We start from the raw sequence: 17,689 nt of genomic DNA, 5'->3' as shown, positions 1-17,689 counted from the left end.
CGAGCAACTCGCAGCGGTGGAGATCTCCAAAGTAGACATGCCCGAAGCTGAGAAGAGCGCCAAGGAGTCGTTTCGTGCCGACCTCCAGAAAGTCTGTCGCCAAATATGCCAGGAAAATCGTTCTCTTCCAGCAGTCTCCCTTGAGTGCTTCGGCAGCTTTCAGTCCGGCTTCGCGAGTGCAGGGTCCGACATGGATCTCGTGATTGTTGTGCAGGATGCGAATGCAATGGCTAGCTGCTTCTCACTGCTGGAGCATGATCTACCTCGAACACTCGAAAAGAAACTGCTCGAGTCTGGGTTTGGTGCGCGTCTGCTGACTCGTACTCGAGTACCAATTATCAAAGTCTGTCAATCGCCGGCTGACGACTTCTTGGGCAAGCTCCGCGAAGAGCGGGAGAAATGGAATGCGCTGCCCGATGAGCAGAAGTACCCTCATCTGTATCCAGAGGACCAAGTCATCGGAAGCGAGACCGCTGTCACGAACGGTGCGCACCCAGAAAAGATTGACACTCCCACATCAACGATGACGCGAGAGGGTGCGGTCACAACTATTACGAAAAAGGTCTCAGACGATGCCCCAGCTGCTCCGGCGACACCACAGGAGCCTACAGATGCGGATGCACTCAAATCACAGCAAGTGCAGAAATCAAAGCGCGATCAACCCAAGAGTTGGCTAAGAGAGAAAAAGCCTGGCCCACTTGACTTCCCCAATGAAGGCGTCGGTATACAATGCGATATCAATTTCTTCAACCCTCTCGGACTTCACAACACGCAGATGCTCCGTTGCTACTCGATGTGCGACCCACGTGTACGGCCGATGGTACTCTTTGTGAAGTCCTGGGCCAAGCAGCGCAAGATCAATTCATCATACTCTGGCACCCTCTCAAGCTACGGCTACGTTCTTATGGTACTGCATTACCTGATGAACGTCGCGCGGCCACCGGTTCTTCCAAACTTGCAGATGGCGTGGCGGCCACAAGGTTGCACTCCGTCTAGCGTCACCAGGACTGAAGTGGATGGCTGGACAGTCGACTTCTGGCGCAACGAAGAAGAGATCCAAAACGCAGTTCGCAAAGGTCAGATGTCCTCAAACCGCGATTCCCTTGGCTCCCTCCTCGCCGACTTCTTCCAATACTACTCGTCGATGGGCCAGGGTCCACAATTTCGCTGGACACAGCAAGTCCTCTCCCTCCGCACGGAGCACGGTATCCTCACAAAGGAGGCGAAGGGCTGGGTAAAAGCCCAAACCGAAGAGGGCGAGGGCAAGAAGATCCAACATCGCTACCTGTTCTGTATCGAAGATCCGTTCGAGTTGGCCCACAACGTCGCACGCACCGTCACTCACAACGGCATCGTCGCGATTCGGGACGAGTTCCGTCGTGCGTATCGCATACTCCAGTCGATCGGTAATGGACACCCCGCCAACGAAGGTCCACTGTTTGCCAAGCTTGTCGAGGACGAGCCCGAGGCGGCTGAAGCGTCAGCATCAAAGGCGACGACGCTGACCGGATCGATGCCTGCAGCCCAACTGCCTACAACTACAACACACAATCCCGACGCCAACTCCACGAGCAGACCCATCAATTCTCTTCCGCGCGCACCACCCATCAACGCTGGTATCCTCCCTCCGTCCACCTCTCAATCCGCCTCAACATCCTCCCGCCAATCATCCATCGACATTTCCTCATCCTCGTCCTTCCCCACCCTCGGCTCCGCTTCTGCGAACAGCGCAGGTAGAAGAAAGAAGAGCGCCACAGGTAACTTTGCCGCCATCGAAGGCAATGCCGCGCAGGCGTATCTGGATGAGTATCGCCGTAAGAAGGCCGAGGAGCAGGCGGAGAGTACAGCTATGGGCGCGGCGGAGGCGGTATTGGGAGATGATTGAGGCATAGTGGTGCTTAGCGAACTGTCGTGAGATGGCGAATTGGGTGCAGCGGCGCGAGGGTCAAGCAAGGCGGCTGGAAAGTCGTGAAGGAAGTGAATGAACCAGAGCGTTGACGTGTCGATGCCGCTCGACTGCAACGAAATACTGCGCTGGTGATGGATTTTTGTGCTCTCCGCTCTGCGTGGCATATTGAACAGTACACGGAACGACGCATCAACAGCTGCAAGCTCATGAGCCCAGGTCAAAGAGAAGAGACCACATGTAATGATAGCATTAATGTCCATTGCATGATGTTCTGTCCATAGCGATGATGCATCACCCTCATTCAAGCCAATGATCGTCTCATCCAAAACGATAAGTATACAATCCTCTTCATCCGTAACGATCGGATCTTACACCACCATCACAAATGCTCTCTCACTTCCCCGCCCCTGCCGAAACAACCGCCATCCACTTCTGCTCCTCCGCCCGATCCATATGCAACAACATGCCCAACACGGGGACGAGCTGCATCTGATGCTTCTTCTCCTTCTGCTCCATGAATTGCAGCAAAACGTTCTTCAGATATACATAGTCCACGGGCGCCGCACTTCCTCCAGCACTGCTGCCCGGTCTAGGCGACATGACCCGCGCAGTGGACTCGAGTGACGAGCGAGACGATTGCAGACTCGGACTTGCCACGGCTGCTGCTGCTCCTTGGCGACTCTTTGCGGCTGAAGAGGTGGTGGCTTGTAAAGCGCGGAGTTCCTCCGACAGAGCCTTACTCGACTTGGTCAATTTCTCAGCCCGTCTCTCGCGATCTTCGACTTCCTTTCTCAGTTCCACGCGACTCTTTTCCAGCTCGGCGACTCTCCGTTCGGTTTCGTCGAGCGCTTCCCGTAGTGTGGTCATGGCAGCCGAAGTTTCCGCGAGTTCGTTCCTCGCGGCAAGAGCAGCTCGTTCGGCCTCCTCGTTCCGTCGCTGGATTTCCGTTTCCCTCCTCTCCCACACTTGCCGTGCATCTCGAAGACTGTCGCCCTCCCGTTCGAGTTCGCGGACTTTATTCCTCAAATCTTCAACCTCCCTTCCCTTCCTCTTGCCCACTACACCAACCTCTTCCTCCGCCCTCTCTCGCTCTTCAATGGCAGTATCCAAACGCTCCCTCATCTCCCTGATCCTATCCTCCGACCTCCCTTCAACGTCCTTAACGATGCGTCTCAACGTCTCCGCTTCCCGTCCCCGTTCCGCGAGATTCCGATGCGCGTCACCAAGTTCCTCTTCCAGACTCTCGTTCCGGTCTTTGATCTCCTTCATCTGCGTGGCGAGTTCGCGGGTCTGGTCTTGCATGCTGTCCATCAGACTCTGCGCGGACGCCGTCTGGGTGGACTTGACATTCAATTCGTCTTTGAGGGAGGACAACTCATCGTTGAGTTCCCGCACCTGCGTCTTCAGCTCTGTGATAGAGGACTTGGAAGACTTCAGATCGGACGTGAGGGTCGAGACTTCGTTGCGGAGTTTGTCGCGCGCTTCTTGCGCTTCCGTGAGATTGGACTGGTGTTTCTCTTGTTCTTTGCGGGCGGTTTCGTAGGATTCCTCGAGGGCTGCGGCGCGTTGCTCGAGTTTCTGGGATTTCTCGCTGAGAGTCGCGGCTTCGGAGGCTTTGGCTGCCGCTTGGGCTTTGTACTCCGAGATCTCGGACCGGAGGTCTTTCTCTTTGGCTTCGAGGCGCTTGAGAGTGGTTATGGACTTTTCGAGGTCGGCTTTGACAGTCTTGAGCTCGACGGCTTCCTCCCGAAGGCGTTTGAGGTCAGGTTGGAGTTTGTTGTAGGCTTCTTTGATCTCGGTAAGGTCCTTGTAGCGGGCCTGCGCAAGCTGGTTCGCCGCTGCCAGTTCCTTTTCCAACGACGTAGCTTTCGATTTCGCAGTCTCGAGGGATTTGGTCAGCTCCGCAAGCTTGGCATCCTTCTCGGTGCCGCTGGCTGTGCTCTGCTTCTTCAGTGCTTCGACTTCCTTCTCAGCAGCCTCCTTGGCAGACCGCAAGTTGTCCATCTCGCGCTCAAGACTCGTTACCTTCTCCGATGAAGCGTCGCCCGCGGACTTCTTCAGCTCTACAATCGACGCGTTCAGGGATGACTGTTGCTCCGTGAGCGTCTCGTTCTTCGCCTCCGCCTCCTTCAACTTCTTGCGATCAGCATCGCTCTCCTTCTGCAGATCGTCAAACTCCCGCTGCAGCTGATCACGACGCTCCTTCAGCTCTGTAAGTTCATGCTTCGCATCGGTAGCCGTCGACCCGTGCTCCAGCATGCTCTCTTTCAACGTCTCAATCTCCTCTTCCAGACCCTCAATAGTCTCTCTCAGCTTGGCCTCTCCCTCAAGACGCTCGTTGAGCTTCTCCATCTCGCCATCCTTCTCCGAGATCGTCTCCTCAAGCCTCGCGATCTCCTGCTGCAGGTCTTCGATCTTCTGGTCTTTCTCAGAAGCATCCTCTGATGAAGCGGAGTTCTTAGCCATGCTCTCCTTGAGTGCCTCGATCTCATCAAGCTTCGCGCGAAGGATGACCTTATCGTCCTGCACCGTCTGCCTCAATGTCTCAATGATGTCCTCGTGATGAGAGAGCAGTTCTTGATTGTCGCTGATTGTCATTTCGGCTCGCTCCTTGATCGTTTCCACAAACTTGGCCAGCAGCGGTACCATTGGATTGTCACCGAAGCTCTTCTTCAGCATGACAGCAGGGGGCTTGTTGTCTGGACTGCGCAGTAGTTCATCGACTGTGGGTGGAGGAGTGGCCGGAGCTTCAGAGGTACCAGGCGCGGACTCATCCGTCGCCGGCTTCTTCTTCTTAGGTTTCTTCTTGTTCTTCGGCTTCTTCTTACCGTCCACAGAATTCCCCTGCTCGTCGGGCGTCGCTGCCTCGCTACCGGCATCAGTGGGCTGTGTGCTTTTAGCAGTGGCCTCTGAGCCCCGTCGAGACGGAGATGACGGCGTGCTGCCGCCGACACTCACGCCATTCTTGGGAACGGTCAACTCCATCTTCTTCTCCTTGTCGGGCGTGTTGCACTTTCCGCAGTCGATGATCATCTGGTACGCAGCGTCCCTGTCGCCTTCAGCACGCTTAAGCTGACTGCGCAAGCTTGCAACCGCAGCCTCATGACCCTTCTTCGTCTCGGCCAATCGCTGTGCATCGTCTCGTTCACTTTCAGCATCGAGAAGCCTCTTCCTGAGACCATCAATCTCGAGTTCATAACCTGTGAGCTTCCGTTGAAGACTGGCGAGACTAGCGCCTTGAGTCTTTGCACTTTTCTTCAGCTTCTCATACTCGGCGGAGATGGTCTTGAGCTTGTCTTGCGAGCCTTTTGACCCTGCGTTTTCTTTCCGCAGAGCAGCGTTCGCCGCAGCAGATGTGTCGGCCTCCTTCTCCATCTTCTGCAGCGCGAACCGCAGATCTCTGACTTCGACCTCGAGAACCTTCTTCTCAGCATCCGCGGTCTTGAGCTGCTCCTTAAGCGTCGTCACGACTTTCTGCAGCACTTCAAATTTCTTGACCTCACGATCGGCGTACGTGCCATTCTTAAGGTTCGCAGCATGCTCATCCTGGTACTTCTTGAGGTTCTCTTCGGCAGCGGCGGCTTTTTCTTGCAGCTCCTTGTTGCTGGCATCGAGACGGGCTTGATACTCCTTGAGGCGCTCCTGTAGTTTGATGACCTCGCCTTCGGTCTTAGCGAGGAGAGCAGTAGCTTCCTGGTCTTCTGCCGGTCCGGACCCAGTCACCGCTCCGGTCTCCTCGAATCTCTTCAGAATTTCTTCAATCATGACTTCATGGATTTGCAGCTGTTCCTCAACCTCCGCGATGCGGTCATCCTTTGACGTGATCTTGTTTGCAGTTGCATCAAGCTCGAGACGAGTGCTCTTAAGATCTTCCGCCAGTGTTGAGTTCTCCGCAGTCAATTTCTGGACCTTGTCCGTCTGCTCAGCCAGCTCGACTTTGAGTCCATCGATCTTAATTTGCTGCTCCTTGTGATCTGCCTCGCCTCGTGACACCTCCGCTTCGTACGAGAAGAACTCATCATTTGCAGACTCGTCCTTGGGAGGCGGTGGCGGCTTGGCCTCGGCATCCTTCTTCAGCCCAGCAGCTTCATCGTATGCAGCCTTGACCTTCTTTTCCGCCTCGTCCAGCTTGACCTTCAACTCATCCCGCTCTTTGACCACATCTCGATTCTCCAGAGACACCCGCTTCAGCTCTTCCTTGACCATATCGCTCTGAAGACTGCGTTGATTGAGAAACTCCACCAGCGCGCCAGGATCGGCAATGGTAGTCAGCGGCGTGTGATCGCGCAAAGCAGCCTCGAATGGTTCGATCGCGGCGACATGAGCGTGGGCGGTACGATAATTTCTTAGGAGATCTACACACGTCGAGTTCTGTGAGTAAAACAAAAGATGCCAATCACGATGGAGAGGTGTCTTCTGGTACATACCTTGATAGCGGATGGTGAGTGTTTCCAGCCGGGCCAGCTTCTGTGTGACTTCAAGCGGCAGGGTGTCCTCGTTGGTGGTGGCCGCCTTCTGCTTGCCCTTGCCGTTGTCTGTATCAAACTTTTCGCTTTCCTCGGCCTTCTTCTCTGCATTCCCTCCTTCCGCTGCGGGTACTGGCGGCGTGGCTGTCCGACTGATGCTCAAATCGGACGCATCGTCACCAATCACAAAATCGTCCGGGTCTGGCCCTTTCGTCGCCGGTTGTCCATCTTTGCCCTCAGCAACTCTCAACTTGCTCCCATTCCGTCGAGCACTACTGCTCCCACCTCGTCCGCCCGCATTGCTGCCATTTCTTCGAAGTCCACCTCTCCCCGATCCGGACTGTGAACCGCCCTGCTGCGACTGTTTCTGCTTTTCCTGCTCCTCTGCTATCTTGTTGTCCAGAAAGTCGAGATTGAAGTTCTTTCCGATGTTTCGGAACATGGACATGGTTGCGACCAAGCTGTCCTGCGCGTGTCGAGATGCGCCTGGTTGTGTCGCATTGTTGGGTGTTGGAGGCTACGTTTGCTGAGGTACTGCTTGTGCCGACAGAAGTAAGCTGAAGAATACTGGCAAGACCACAAGGTCGGAGATATGTCGAGTAGGTAGAACAAAAGCGTCACGATTGGTACTCACTCCGTCGATAGGTCCTCCGAGTCGATGTCTTGGCATATGTAGCTTTCGAGAGGATCGGCGTCGGCTTGTGCAAGGCTGGAAAAAAGATAAATCCACGACTTCACAGCCTGGTCTCGATTTTATGCAGGATATTCTACGCAAAACGATTCGTAATGCCCACAGAACTCGAAGAAGTACGTATGATCTGTTGTATCGGTCAGATCACATCTAACACAATTCTCAGCTCGTCGAGTTCCTCCATCATGGAAACACTGAAATCCGACAGATCGGTATGGCCCAGAAAGAATATCTCAAAATTGCCATATCGATATACTAACGACAACACGCCAAAGCTGCCGAGAATCTGGTGGGATACTCAACGGCTCAACCCTCTCTCTTCAAATACAATGACTCGGAACCCGTCAGAGACCTCAAACTCCTCATCAAAGACTACCCACCCATCGCCAAAAACGCCCTCACAATCCTCATCAACATATCCGAAGACACCGCCGTGGTAGAAGCCCTCATATCCGACGATGCCTTCATGGAAGCTCTCCTCAAACGAATATCGGACGCCAAAGAACCCCATGCCGATCTCCAATGCATGCTCCTGGCCAACCTCTCCAAGTCGGACAAGATCCCCTCCCTCCTCACTCTTTCTCGCCCGATCCCGAAACCTTTGTCCACTTCCCCTTTGGCAATCGACCAACTCCTCGACTGCTTTGTCAAAGGCGCGAGTAACTCCTACAACCCCAACGCCACATACGACTACCTCTCCTACCTCTTTGCCGATATGGCCAAGCATGAGTCTGGACGGAAACACTTCCTCACGCCACGGCCGGAATCAGGGGCAGCTCAGACAACTTCAACCTCAACATCCACTACAACGTCTGAATCCTCCGAACAAGTCCTTCCCCTCTCCAAACTAACCGTCTTCACGACCCACCCCACCTCCCCCATCCGCCGGCGCGGTGTCGCCTCCACCATCAAAAACATCTGCTTCGACATCCCTTCCCATCCAACCCTCCTCTCACCCTCCGAAGAAGGCGGTCTAGACCTCCTGCCCTACATCCTGCTCCCTCTCATGGGTTCAGAAGAATACTCCGACGAAGACACCGATGCGCTACCAGAAGCGTGCCAACTCCTGCCTCCCGATAAAGAACGCGAGGGACAGAATGATATTATCGTTATTCATCTCGAGACGTTACTACTGCTGACGACGACAGCGGAGGGGAGGAAGGAGCTGAGGGGAAAAGGAGTGTATGCTGTGATTCGAGCGCTGCATGAGCAGGTTGAGGAGGAAGGGGTGAGGGAGGGGTGTGATCGGTTAGTGCAGGTGCTGATGAGAGGTGAGGAGGGCGATGAAGGGTATGAGGCGCCGACGATGCCGAGTGGGATGAAGGCGTTGGAGGAAGCGAAGAAAGTGACGGAGGTGGAGGAAGATCAGGAGGAGCAGATTGTGGACGTTCTGTGAACAGGTAGAGCTGAGGATGTACTGATTAGAGCTCTGTTAGGAGGCCCTGAATAGTGGTGAAACGTTACAAAGAAGCATGAATAAGACACATGCGATGCGATTTGAGCAGGACCAAGGAGGCACTTACGTTAGCAGATCCTGCACAAGCTCCCACAAAATCCCAGGAAGTTCATAGAGCGGTATCGCCACATCGTCGCCGTTGTCTCTCAAATCCAGTCCGCATCGTGCCTCCATAAAAGAGCATTTTCTGACGGTCCAAGGCAGGCATTCGGCCTCCCAGAAGCGACGGGGGCAGGCGATTGACGCGCGTGTCCAACCAGGGAATGAAAAGATCGAGCCTAGAAAGGAGAGCCATACGTTTCTCATGTAAAATTAGAATCCTCATGCTGAGCCGGCGTCTCGTGCAGTCGACAGCACACGGCCATGCATCTCTCCGGTGCCTTGCCCTGACGCGCTCCTCGCCTCAAATTTCTCCCACTGCCATTCCCATTTCGTGTCCGCCCACCACTTAACAGCAGTTCTTCCCAAGTCCTCCCGCGATTCCCTGTCCCTGTCCAACTTGCACTCCGCCCTGTTGCTGCTGTCCCTGCGGCGCTTGCGTATCCACAATCCTCTTCTTGATATCGCCCGCCAGGCTGAAGAACGCCTTCTCAACGTTGATGTTTGACTTGGCCGAAACCTCCATGAATGGGATTCCGAGTTCGTCGGCGAGCGCTTGGCCTTGCTCCGTGGAGACGGCACGCTTCTCTTCCCAGTCGCATTTGTTGCCGATGAGGATTTTGTTGACGCCTTCTGTGGCATGTTGTTCGACGTTGGAGAACCAGGTTCGGATGTCTGTTGGCGCATCTCAATTAGCTGTGGTTCTTGTGCAGCACTCCTGGTGAACAGGCAACATACTGTTGAAGCTCCTCTCGTCCGTCACATCATATACCAATAAGATACCCATCGCGCCACGGTAGTATGCTGTCGTAATGGTACGGAAGCGCTCTTGACCTGCCGTGTCCCAAATCTGCAACTTCACGCGCTTGCCGTCAAGTTCGATGGTGCGGATTTTGAAGTCGATGCCAATGGTGGTGATGAAGGAGGGAGTGAAGGAGTCTTCACTGAAGCGCAGGAGACAGCAGGATTTGCCTACTCCGGAGTCGCCGATGAGGAGGAGTTTGATCTGCGGCAGGAGTGGTTAGCGGGCTGTTCTGCGCGTATTGGACCCGCGTCTTCGCCGTGTGATGCTCGTGCGCTCACGTATAGTCCGCGCTCATCGTCAGAGCTCTCGTGTTCCTCCTCATCGTCTACTCGAAACGCTTTCTCCTGCCCCATCCGTAAGGTGCCAGGCCCTCGACCGAACAACATCACAACTCCAAAGCAAAAGACTTACAAGAAAGTCATAATTCCGACTGCCGGCCATCTTGTCGAATATGAGTCCGAGAGATCTTTAATCTCTCTCGAAGCAACAGGTGTATTGAGAAATTCCACAGCGGCTCTTTCTTCCCAGGTCACAAGCACTGCCGGTCCAGAGAAGTCGCTTATGTGCGTGTCGGTCGGTTTGAGGTTCAAAGGTTGCGATCGGCGGAGGAAGGTCGTGGAGGAAAGAGGGCGGTGTTGGTAAGAAGTGTGGTTGGAGGGGTCGGTGTAGGGAGGGTGGGTAGGGTGACAAAGACAATCCGGTCTTATCTTTGCGCTCAGCGAAACCGTATACAATGAAGTCGTCTGGCTTGTCGAGGTCTGAAGTGTTCTTCCGGGTGATTGTGATGTTGTTGTTTTACGGAGCAGCCTCACAGCAAGACCTGGGAAGTGCAGTCTTCAGGGTGCAAGGCGTGGCAGGCGCAGTTGGATCAGGGTTCGCCGCTGATGGACGCCAAGCCGACAGAGCGGTAAACGGGGTCGGCGTCACATGTCAAAGAACAAGACGACATGTCTTGGTGACTGTACCTTTTGTATAACTGGTACGTTTCTCCGTGGACCCGCTCAAGCTGAACGTGAAGGCTTGAAGTTTGCAATATCAGCAGATGAACGGACTACAAGAGGTTTGAGCAGGGGAAAGGACGTCAGACAGTCTGACTGCAATCGAGTAAACTGTTTGTTCCCAAATGGGATCGATCATCGCCGACGGTCTCCTGCTCAAATTGCGTGGAGCAATGCAGATTGCGCGGAGAGCTGAAGAGTTGGGCATCGAGAAAGAGACGGAGTCCAAAGCGTCTTCGGCTTTTGCACTGCTGGAGTTGGAAGGAGCATCACACGTCGCGAGATCAAGTTCCATGCGGCAGTCTCAACATGAGGACGAGGCAGGTGGAGCAGCTGTCAAAGTCCGATCGTATTCTCCGGCTGATCTATCATCGAGCAACCCTCTCATCCTCCAAGCAAACGATATATGAGAGATCCAAGCGAGTGATCCTCCTCCAAGCCACCAAGCAGTACCCTCATCATCCAGCAGCGCTGGCCAAACCTCCGAGCCACCTTCTCATGACTCCAGATCGGTCTCCTTCACAGCGGCGAAACCGCCAGAACGTGCAGATGCGCCTACTGCGGTCCAAAGTAGCAATCCGCATAATCGTGGTTGATGCTGTTGACCTCGCATGGGTAAGGGGATGGTTCACCTTCGTATGCCGGGAGGCATGGCGAAGTCTTTTGGAAACGTCAGCAAAGTGCATCCGCGTCGAGTGATTCGATGGGACATTTGTCGCAACATACCCCAGTGCAGGGCTTTGTTTTGCCGTCAACATGGCAAAGGCCCCACATTCCGCCGCGGATACATGTCTACACATCGTTGTCGTTGTCAGTAATCAAGACAGAAAATAGAGTTGGAAGCATAAGCTGAAGGAGAAGTCGGACGTACGCCGCCTGCCAAGGCAGTCGAGGCAAAGGAGAGCAGAGCGATGGAGAGCTTGAAGATCTGCATGATGTCTTGCCGTGGTGTTTTGGTAGTTTGGGAATGCGCGTACTTTGCTCTGCAGCGGTTTTGGAAAGAAAGCAGAAGAGGAAGCATCGGTGGGGAGGCGTGAGATAGACACTCGGCTGACGGAAGACCGCGGATAGTCGTACGGAAGAGAGGCTATTAACAGCATACAATCCCTAGGGTGGAAGCATGGATGAGTTTCGCCTCCGAGCTGTACAGCGGGTCACCACATCGGAGTAGCCACCGCTCCTTGCAAGGTCAAGGGTATGGCAGGGACTCGGATCACTCGATTGGTCTGATCCCTTGTATACAGGCAACGTAACCTTACGGTAGGCAAGGTTTGAGCGGTGGCTACTCCGATGTGGTGACCCGCTGCACAGCGTATCAGCGCATCAGAGCGGCCACTGTTCAAGCTTCCCTCGAGGGTAAAGGCCGACTAAGATGCCAACCGACTGCGCCTCGGACTGCCCCTGTGCCTGCAAAATGGGTGACTACTCCGATGTGCCAACACAGCGACACGAGAAACACGAGACAGGTTGATACAATGTGTGATGAACACATCGACATGATCAAAGCAAACGATAACTAAGAAAACCCAAGCGAGTGATCCTCATCCAAGCCACCAAGCGGTACCCTCATCCTCCATCAGCGTTTTTCAAATGTAGCAATCCGCATACTCGTTGTTGTAACTGTTGAGCTGGCATGGCGGCTTGTCGCCTGGGTAACTTGGGGAGCATGCGGAATTCTTTGGAAAATGTCAGCAAATTGCACACGCGTCGAGTGGGTTGATGGAACGACATCGCAACATACCTCGGTGCAGGGAATGTCTTTACCGTTTAACAGTGCAAAGGCCATACGACCCGCCGCTTTTGCAGGTCTAAGCATAGTTGTCAGTGTTGGTGCAAGGAAGCGAAAGAGCTGGAGGACGTACGCCGCCTGCCAAGGCAGTCGAGGCGATGGAGAGCAGAGCGATGGAGAGCTGGAAGATCTGCATGGTTTCTCGTCGTCGTGGTTTTGGGTCGTCTCGTATGATGGTCTTGGTAGTCTGAGATGCGTGCACTTCGTACCGTGGCGGGTTGGAGAAGAAAGAGGGCAGGAAGCATCGGTGGGAAAGGCGTAAGATAAGCACCGAAGCAACGGGAAGCCGCGGATGATTGTGAGAGCAGAGGCCCGGTCAATCTTCTGTCATACCATCATACGACACGACACGGGCGTGTTATTTTAAAGACTGAAAGAGTCTCTCATACATCCGGGAGTAAGTGCTGGCTTCCGGAGACCATGTCTTTGCTTGGTCCGGACAGGCATCGACGTTGGCGTCCAGATGAGATTGGTTTTGGCCCGTGTAGAACTATATATCAACATCAGGGAGCGGACACTGATTCTCGCCTTGAAGACAAGGTCTGTACCCGTACTGCTGTACAGCTCTGAACGCACCGGAGCGGTCACCACATTTGCGGGCAAAAGGGTACGCCAGAGGACGGATTGGCTCACTTCCTGATAATCCGACAATCAACGGTCAGCTTTTGGACAAGGATTGAACGACGATCCGTCGGATGCACTCACAGATGGTACGATCACCGGAAACAACATCACTCCGGCCCTCGCATGCACCCACGAGCCTACAATTTGTAAGCCCTCATTCCCTACAGACTCTCGACAACAGCAAGAAGTAGTGTCCGTCCCTTGAAGACAACATCGACAGTGCCGGACCAACGCAGATTTTCGAGAACTCATCGATTTTTGCCCGAAGAGGGCGTCGATTAAGTTGTCGGCGTAAGCACTACTTCCCGTGTGGACCGCCCGGGTTGTGAATGTGATCGATCGTCAATTCCCGCGAAGATGCGTCCAAGATCGTGCATACAGGAGTTGTCCACACCATATCATGTCTCCGGGCCAATATACGCTCGAGGGATTGTCGACATATGCCTGAAGAAGGCTTCGATGGAGTTGTAGTTGTCCAGCGCAAGCGCTATTCCCGTACGCAGATGGTACATTGTACGTTCCGCTCTTCCACTTCAGATGGGAACATCGGGCCACGGAGCGGAAAGTCGTGCAGTGCCATTTGAGCGGCAACTCGAAAGCAGAAAATAGTGGATGAGGTGACATTCCCTCTCGTCGTACCCATTCGTAATCCCACGTAGGTTCTGTTCTCCCTATTCTCATGCCTCGTCCCTCTTTTCAACTCAACCACCTCCCATACGCCCACCTCACCCTCTCCGCAACCTTCATCTGCCTCTCAACCCCAACCCTCACATCGCAAAGCTCCTGCACCTCCGTCCCAAACTCCCTCCAAATCCTCTCAGGCATTACCTTCCTCGCCGCCTCCCTCAAGACGCTGACCTCACAGAGCAATAGTCCTTGATCCTTATACATCAACTCGCCGTACTCCGTCGGCGTGGATCCAGTCAATATACGATCCACATTCCTCAGCTGGCGCAACATGACGCCCTGCTTCCTCGCCGCATGGGAGCCGCGTTTGGTGATGAACGAGGAGCGCACCCAGTGTGTGACGCCGTAGACCATGAGCAGGCCGGGTGTGAGGGAGATGAAGCCGATGAGGAGTTCCTGCGACTTGAGGAGGGAGTCGATGCCGCCCATAGCGACTTCGACGTCGACTTTTGTCTTTTGGATTTGGATGAGAAGAGCGCGGACGAGGTTTCCTTTCAGGGCGCCCATGACGGGGGAGGTGAGATCTTTTTCGTACGCCTTGAGCACGGGTGTGAGATCTCCCTCGCGAACGGCGGTGCGTAGGTCGTCGATCTGAGACTCGGTGAGGGCGGAGGATGATCCGGTTGTATGGGCGGGATTGTCGATTGCAAAGTCCACGACCATGCGTTCGAGAGATTCGCGGTCTCCGGTCAGACTCCTCTTCGACATGATGCTGATTTCGGAGGACTCATCGTGGCGAATTGTGCCGATGACTTTCTTGGTCGGTTCGACAACCCAGTTGCGCCAGAAGTCGACGATCGTGGATCCAAGATCTTGAATCCATTGGAGGATCTCGGTTTGGCGATTGACGAGCATGCGGAGGATGGTGCTGGAGGAGAGGATACCCGCCGTGATGGGCAGCCAGTATCGGACCAGTCGTGAAGGTTTTCCATGTTCGGTCTTCAGCGTGTGAGTCGAGATGGCATATTGTTCCAATCCCAAACCCAACACCCTCGACAGCCTAGCCGCCACATCCTCCACTTCCATCGCCGGTCCGTCCCCATTACTCGACCGCACATCCGCCGTATACAGTGGATCCTCATCCGTGTACTCTGCGATCGCCGAGTCAAACTTCTCCACAGGCGTCTCCAGATCATTGATTTTCGCCAACACCGCCTCCATCAACGCAACGTTTCTCGCAACACTGGTCTTCCACTTCGTCCTCGCCTCCCCTGCTTCCTCACTACTCGTCCTCGGCGTACCCAAGCCCTCCCCTCTTGAACTCTCATTCGCCAACCCCTCACCCAACAACACGCCCAACGCATTCGCATTCCTAACCCTCATCTTCTTCAACGCAGCCTGCTTCTGCCGTACCTCCGCCCGAAGTCTCGTAACCGGCGACAAAATCCTTGTGTGCACTTCCTTGACACTCTTCTCCCTCACGACCTGCCTGACCAACCCATAAAACACTTTCCACCGCGCCGTGAACGACTCCCCCGCATCCTCGCCCACACCTTTCATACTCAGTCCCCGCTCGTGCGTCCTCGTCTTGACATCCGCCCACACCATCGTCCCCCAGCCCCACATTCTCTCGGGCGACGTCTGTATGCCATAGAGAGCCGTATACCGCTGCGACCACAGCACTTCATCCCAATACCACAAATCCTCGCTCAGTGAAACAGCTTCGTCCAATATTGTGCGTAGAACGTGTCCATAGACCTGCGTTGTGGCTTTGGAGACGAGTAACCACTCCAACTCCGCTTCGAACTCGTCTTTCTTCTCCTGTTCCTTCACACCCAAGTCCGCCACCCGGTCTTCTTGCACTTTCCTCTTCACGCCCGACAATGTGCCCAACCATGTCTGCACCGTGCCCAGTCGTAATAAGCTACCTTTCTCCGACGGTCCACCAGGACTCAGCGCGCGGATAGCAGCTTGTAGCTCTAGTAACCTCGGCGACGGTTGGACAGTCTTGGGAGGTCCTTCGGAGCCCTCATCAGGGTTGTTGAGCGCGAGAGCTTGTTCGAGGATGGAGGTCGGTGGGGAGGAGGTGAGTTGTAGGCGATCGAGTTGGGCGTCGATACGACGGACTGTATCGGTTATGAAGGACATTGTGGGCGGTAGTGAGTGACGAGTTGTGGTGGAGATGAGGCAGAGGTGTTTGTGGAATTGAATGAGGCGGCGACTCTGGCCTTGGACGGGATGTCGATGGATCGCCTATGATCGCGTGACGGGGCGTAGATGGAGGAGCATGGTGAGAGGACGCAAGTGCTCGATAGGTAGGGACCGAGGAAGTAGGAATGAAATATGAAAGTTGGTGAACGTTGGAAATGTGGAAAGTGAGCTCTTCGTTGTGACGTCGTGAGCTTGGTTGGCGTTCATCGAGATTCCTCTCCTTCGCAACAGCTTCGACTACATTATTCATCTCAATCATTCAACGTGGGCAGTTCGTAAATCTGATTATCCGACCACGTTCTGATGTAAAATAGATGATACCAATTTGCCGGTCGAAGTCTCGGAAGTTTGTCCTTCGGCGCACTTTTCATCGGCGAACGGTATACGACTGACAACGATAGCATACGACCGATCTTTCATCGCATTATATAGTGCCGGCTCTACTCAGTCCTGAAGAACGATGCCCGTGCCTTTCCGACGGCAAGGTATATACATCCCTTCCTTCCATTCCTCTCACCCATTCAACGCCTAAAAGCAGCCTACCAACCTCCTCAAACGATCGCTGTTGTATCCTTTCGCTCCATCGCACGAGCGCAATCTATTGCCCCATTGCTACAAGCCTAAAAGCTACTCCAATATCCCTCTACTGCGACTTCGCAGCCCTCAGCTTCGCCAGCTTGGCCTCTCTCCTCCTCTTCGATGCCTCCGGTCCACTCTCGGTGTCCAAGACGTAATCCCACCACCTGAACGAGCTCGAGTAGTTTCCGATGAACTTCTCGTGATGCGTGTCGTGGTGCTCCGCACCGGCCCAGAAAGGCAGAATATGGTGGAGACTCCACGGAAACTCGTAGCCAGAATGCGCGTCGATAGCCTGAAACACTCGGCAAACAATCCAGATGTACATGGTCAAGATGTGCAAGTCCTTGGTGACGGCACACCACAAAATCGGGCTTCCGACGGTTCCGAGTCCCAATACCATGACTTCGATCGGCGAGGCGTACTCAGCAGCCAGTCCGAAAGGTGCAGAGTATTGGTGGTGGATCTTGTGAATGTTCTTGTACAGAGGACCCCAGTGCATGGCGCGGTGCATCCAGTAGTGCCAGGTGTCTTCCATGACGAAGAAGATGGCGATTTGGTAGGCCATCTTCCACCACGGAGGGAACGGAACAGATGTAGCTAGACCGAAATATTGAGCCATGGGGTGGAAGAGCCAGATTTGGGGGAGTTCAACGGTGAAGTGTGAGAGGAGGACGAGCATGGCGCAGTCCCATTGTTCCTTTGCGGAGGGGATTTTTTGCTGTAGGACACATGTCAGTACGATCATTCGATGTGTGTCGCCTCTTGCAAGAGATGTGATATACGCACGTTCTGAATCTTGTACTTGTTGAAGTATGGGATCTGATCGATGATCATCCAAGGCAGTGCTCTTCCAAAGTAGAATGTCTCGTGCATGACGAAGCTCATGATTCCCGTGGCGAGGGCATCGTTGCCAATGTACGCGTACCAGGCGGCCCATAATCGCTCGAAGTAGTTCAGTTGGACGTTGAAGCCGGCGGTCTGATCGAACTCGTGCCAGTATGTGTTCTTCGTGTGCGGCAACATCGCGTCCGCGATGGCGGAGTAGTTCGCATTATTACTGTAGACGAAGATGTCGCGTTAGCATGGGTATCATCGCAAGCCGTGAGATCGAGCATTCGTAGTGAAAGGAGGGGCGCCACATGCAGGAACGCGATCCTGCGATCGGAGGATCGAGAGCATTGGAGAGTGAGATTGCCAACTTACAAGAAGTCCATGATGGGCGTGGAAGCAAGATGTGTAAGTGCTCCCTCGCAAGTAGTGGTCGTTCCAACAACGGTGTGAGTGTAGGAAAGATAAAGTCTGGAAACAATCAAAAGTGCATGCTTCGGGAAGTGATGCTAGCTCCGCTGATGTGGTCTGATTTTCCACTTCAACAAATCATTGCCAGGATTGCCAGGGTCCATCAAAAGCGCCACTGAATCGATCGGGTCTAACC

General features: G+C 54.2%; 8 protein-coding genes across 8 annotated transcripts; 3 read left to right on the top strand and 5 right to left on the bottom strand.

Annotated features, from left to right (window-relative positions):
• Nucleotides 1-7: 7 nt before the first annotated feature.
• Nucleotides 8-1,465, top strand: MYCGRDRAFT_21922 (uncharacterized protein; the record flags this gene model as incomplete). The annotated part of the gene is made up of 1 exon (XM_003855475.1): nucleotides 8-1,465. A coding segment is annotated over one exon (1,458 nt), but the record flags the coding sequence as incomplete, so codon positions are not given.
• Nucleotides 1,466-1,564: 99 nt separating this feature from the next.
• Nucleotides 1,565-2,217, bottom strand: MYCGRDRAFT_103274 (uncharacterized protein; the record flags this gene model as incomplete). The annotated part of the gene is made up of 1 exon (XM_003854920.1): nucleotides 1,565-2,217. One exon carries the CDS (start codon nucleotides 2,167-2,169, stop codon nucleotides 1,639-1,641), a length of 531 nt encoding a protein of 176 aa, XP_003854968.1.
• An 85-nt stretch (nucleotides 2,218-2,302) lies between these two features.
• MYCGRDRAFT_108094 (uncharacterized protein) lies at nucleotides 2,303-6,823 on the bottom strand (the record flags this gene model as incomplete). The annotated part of the gene is made up of 2 exons (XM_003854919.1): nucleotides 2,303-6,264; nucleotides 6,337-6,823. The coding sequence occupies 2 exons, from the start codon at nucleotides 6,821-6,823 to the stop codon at nucleotides 2,303-2,305; spliced, it is 4,449 nt and encodes a 1,482-aa protein (XP_003854967.1).
• Nucleotides 6,824-7,161: 338 nt separating this feature from the next.
• Nucleotides 7,162-8,528, top strand: MYCGRDRAFT_68445 (uncharacterized protein; the record flags this gene model as incomplete). The annotated part of the gene is made up of 3 exons (XM_003855476.1): nucleotides 7,162-7,182; nucleotides 7,233-7,278; nucleotides 7,342-8,528. 3 exons carry the CDS (start codon nucleotides 7,162-7,164, stop codon nucleotides 8,460-8,462), a joined length of 1,188 nt encoding a protein of 395 aa, XP_003855524.1.
• Nucleotides 8,529-8,970: 442 nt separating this feature from the next.
• MYCGRDRAFT_99145 (uncharacterized protein) lies at nucleotides 8,971-10,231 on the bottom strand (the record flags this gene model as incomplete). Its single annotated transcript, XM_003854918.1, has 3 exons — nucleotides 8,971-9,296; nucleotides 9,360-9,627; nucleotides 9,838-10,231. The coding sequence occupies 3 exons, from the start codon at nucleotides 9,865-9,867 to the stop codon at nucleotides 8,971-8,973; spliced, it is 624 nt and encodes a 207-aa protein (XP_003854966.1).
• Nucleotides 10,232-10,421: 190 nt separating this feature from the next.
• On the top strand, nucleotides 10,422-10,962 carry MYCGRDRAFT_103270 (uncharacterized protein; the record flags this gene model as incomplete). Its single annotated transcript, XM_003855477.1, has 1 exon — nucleotides 10,422-10,962. The coding sequence occupies one exon, from the start codon at nucleotides 10,550-10,552 to the stop codon at nucleotides 10,832-10,834; it is 285 nt and encodes a 94-aa protein (XP_003855525.1).
• Nucleotides 10,963-13,533: 2,571 nt separating this feature from the next.
• Nucleotides 13,534-15,612, bottom strand: MYCGRDRAFT_84646 (uncharacterized protein; the record flags this gene model as incomplete). The annotated part of the gene is made up of 1 exon (XM_003854917.1): nucleotides 13,534-15,612. One exon carries the CDS (start codon nucleotides 15,610-15,612, stop codon nucleotides 13,534-13,536), a length of 2,079 nt encoding a protein of 692 aa, XP_003854965.1.
• Nucleotides 15,613-16,318: 706 nt separating this feature from the next.
• On the bottom strand, nucleotides 16,319-17,277 carry ERG25 (ERG25, C-4 methyl sterol oxidase; the record flags this gene model as incomplete). Its single annotated transcript, XM_003854916.1, has 2 exons — nucleotides 16,319-16,972; nucleotides 17,041-17,277. The coding sequence occupies 2 exons, from the start codon at nucleotides 17,275-17,277 to the stop codon at nucleotides 16,319-16,321; spliced, it is 891 nt and encodes a 296-aa protein (XP_003854964.1).
• Between the last annotated feature and the right edge of the window lie 412 nt (nucleotides 17,278-17,689).

The sequence above is a fragment of the Zymoseptoria tritici genome, chromosome 2 (assembly GCF_000219625.1).
Source record: "Zymoseptoria tritici IPO323 chromosome 2, whole genome shotgun sequence".
In the NCBI taxonomy this organism is placed as follows: Eukaryota; Fungi; Ascomycota; class Dothideomycetes; order Mycosphaerellales; family Mycosphaerellaceae; genus Zymoseptoria; species Zymoseptoria tritici.
Note: the sequence above shows the minus strand (reverse complement) of the source record. Positions and strands in the feature narration are given on the sequence as shown.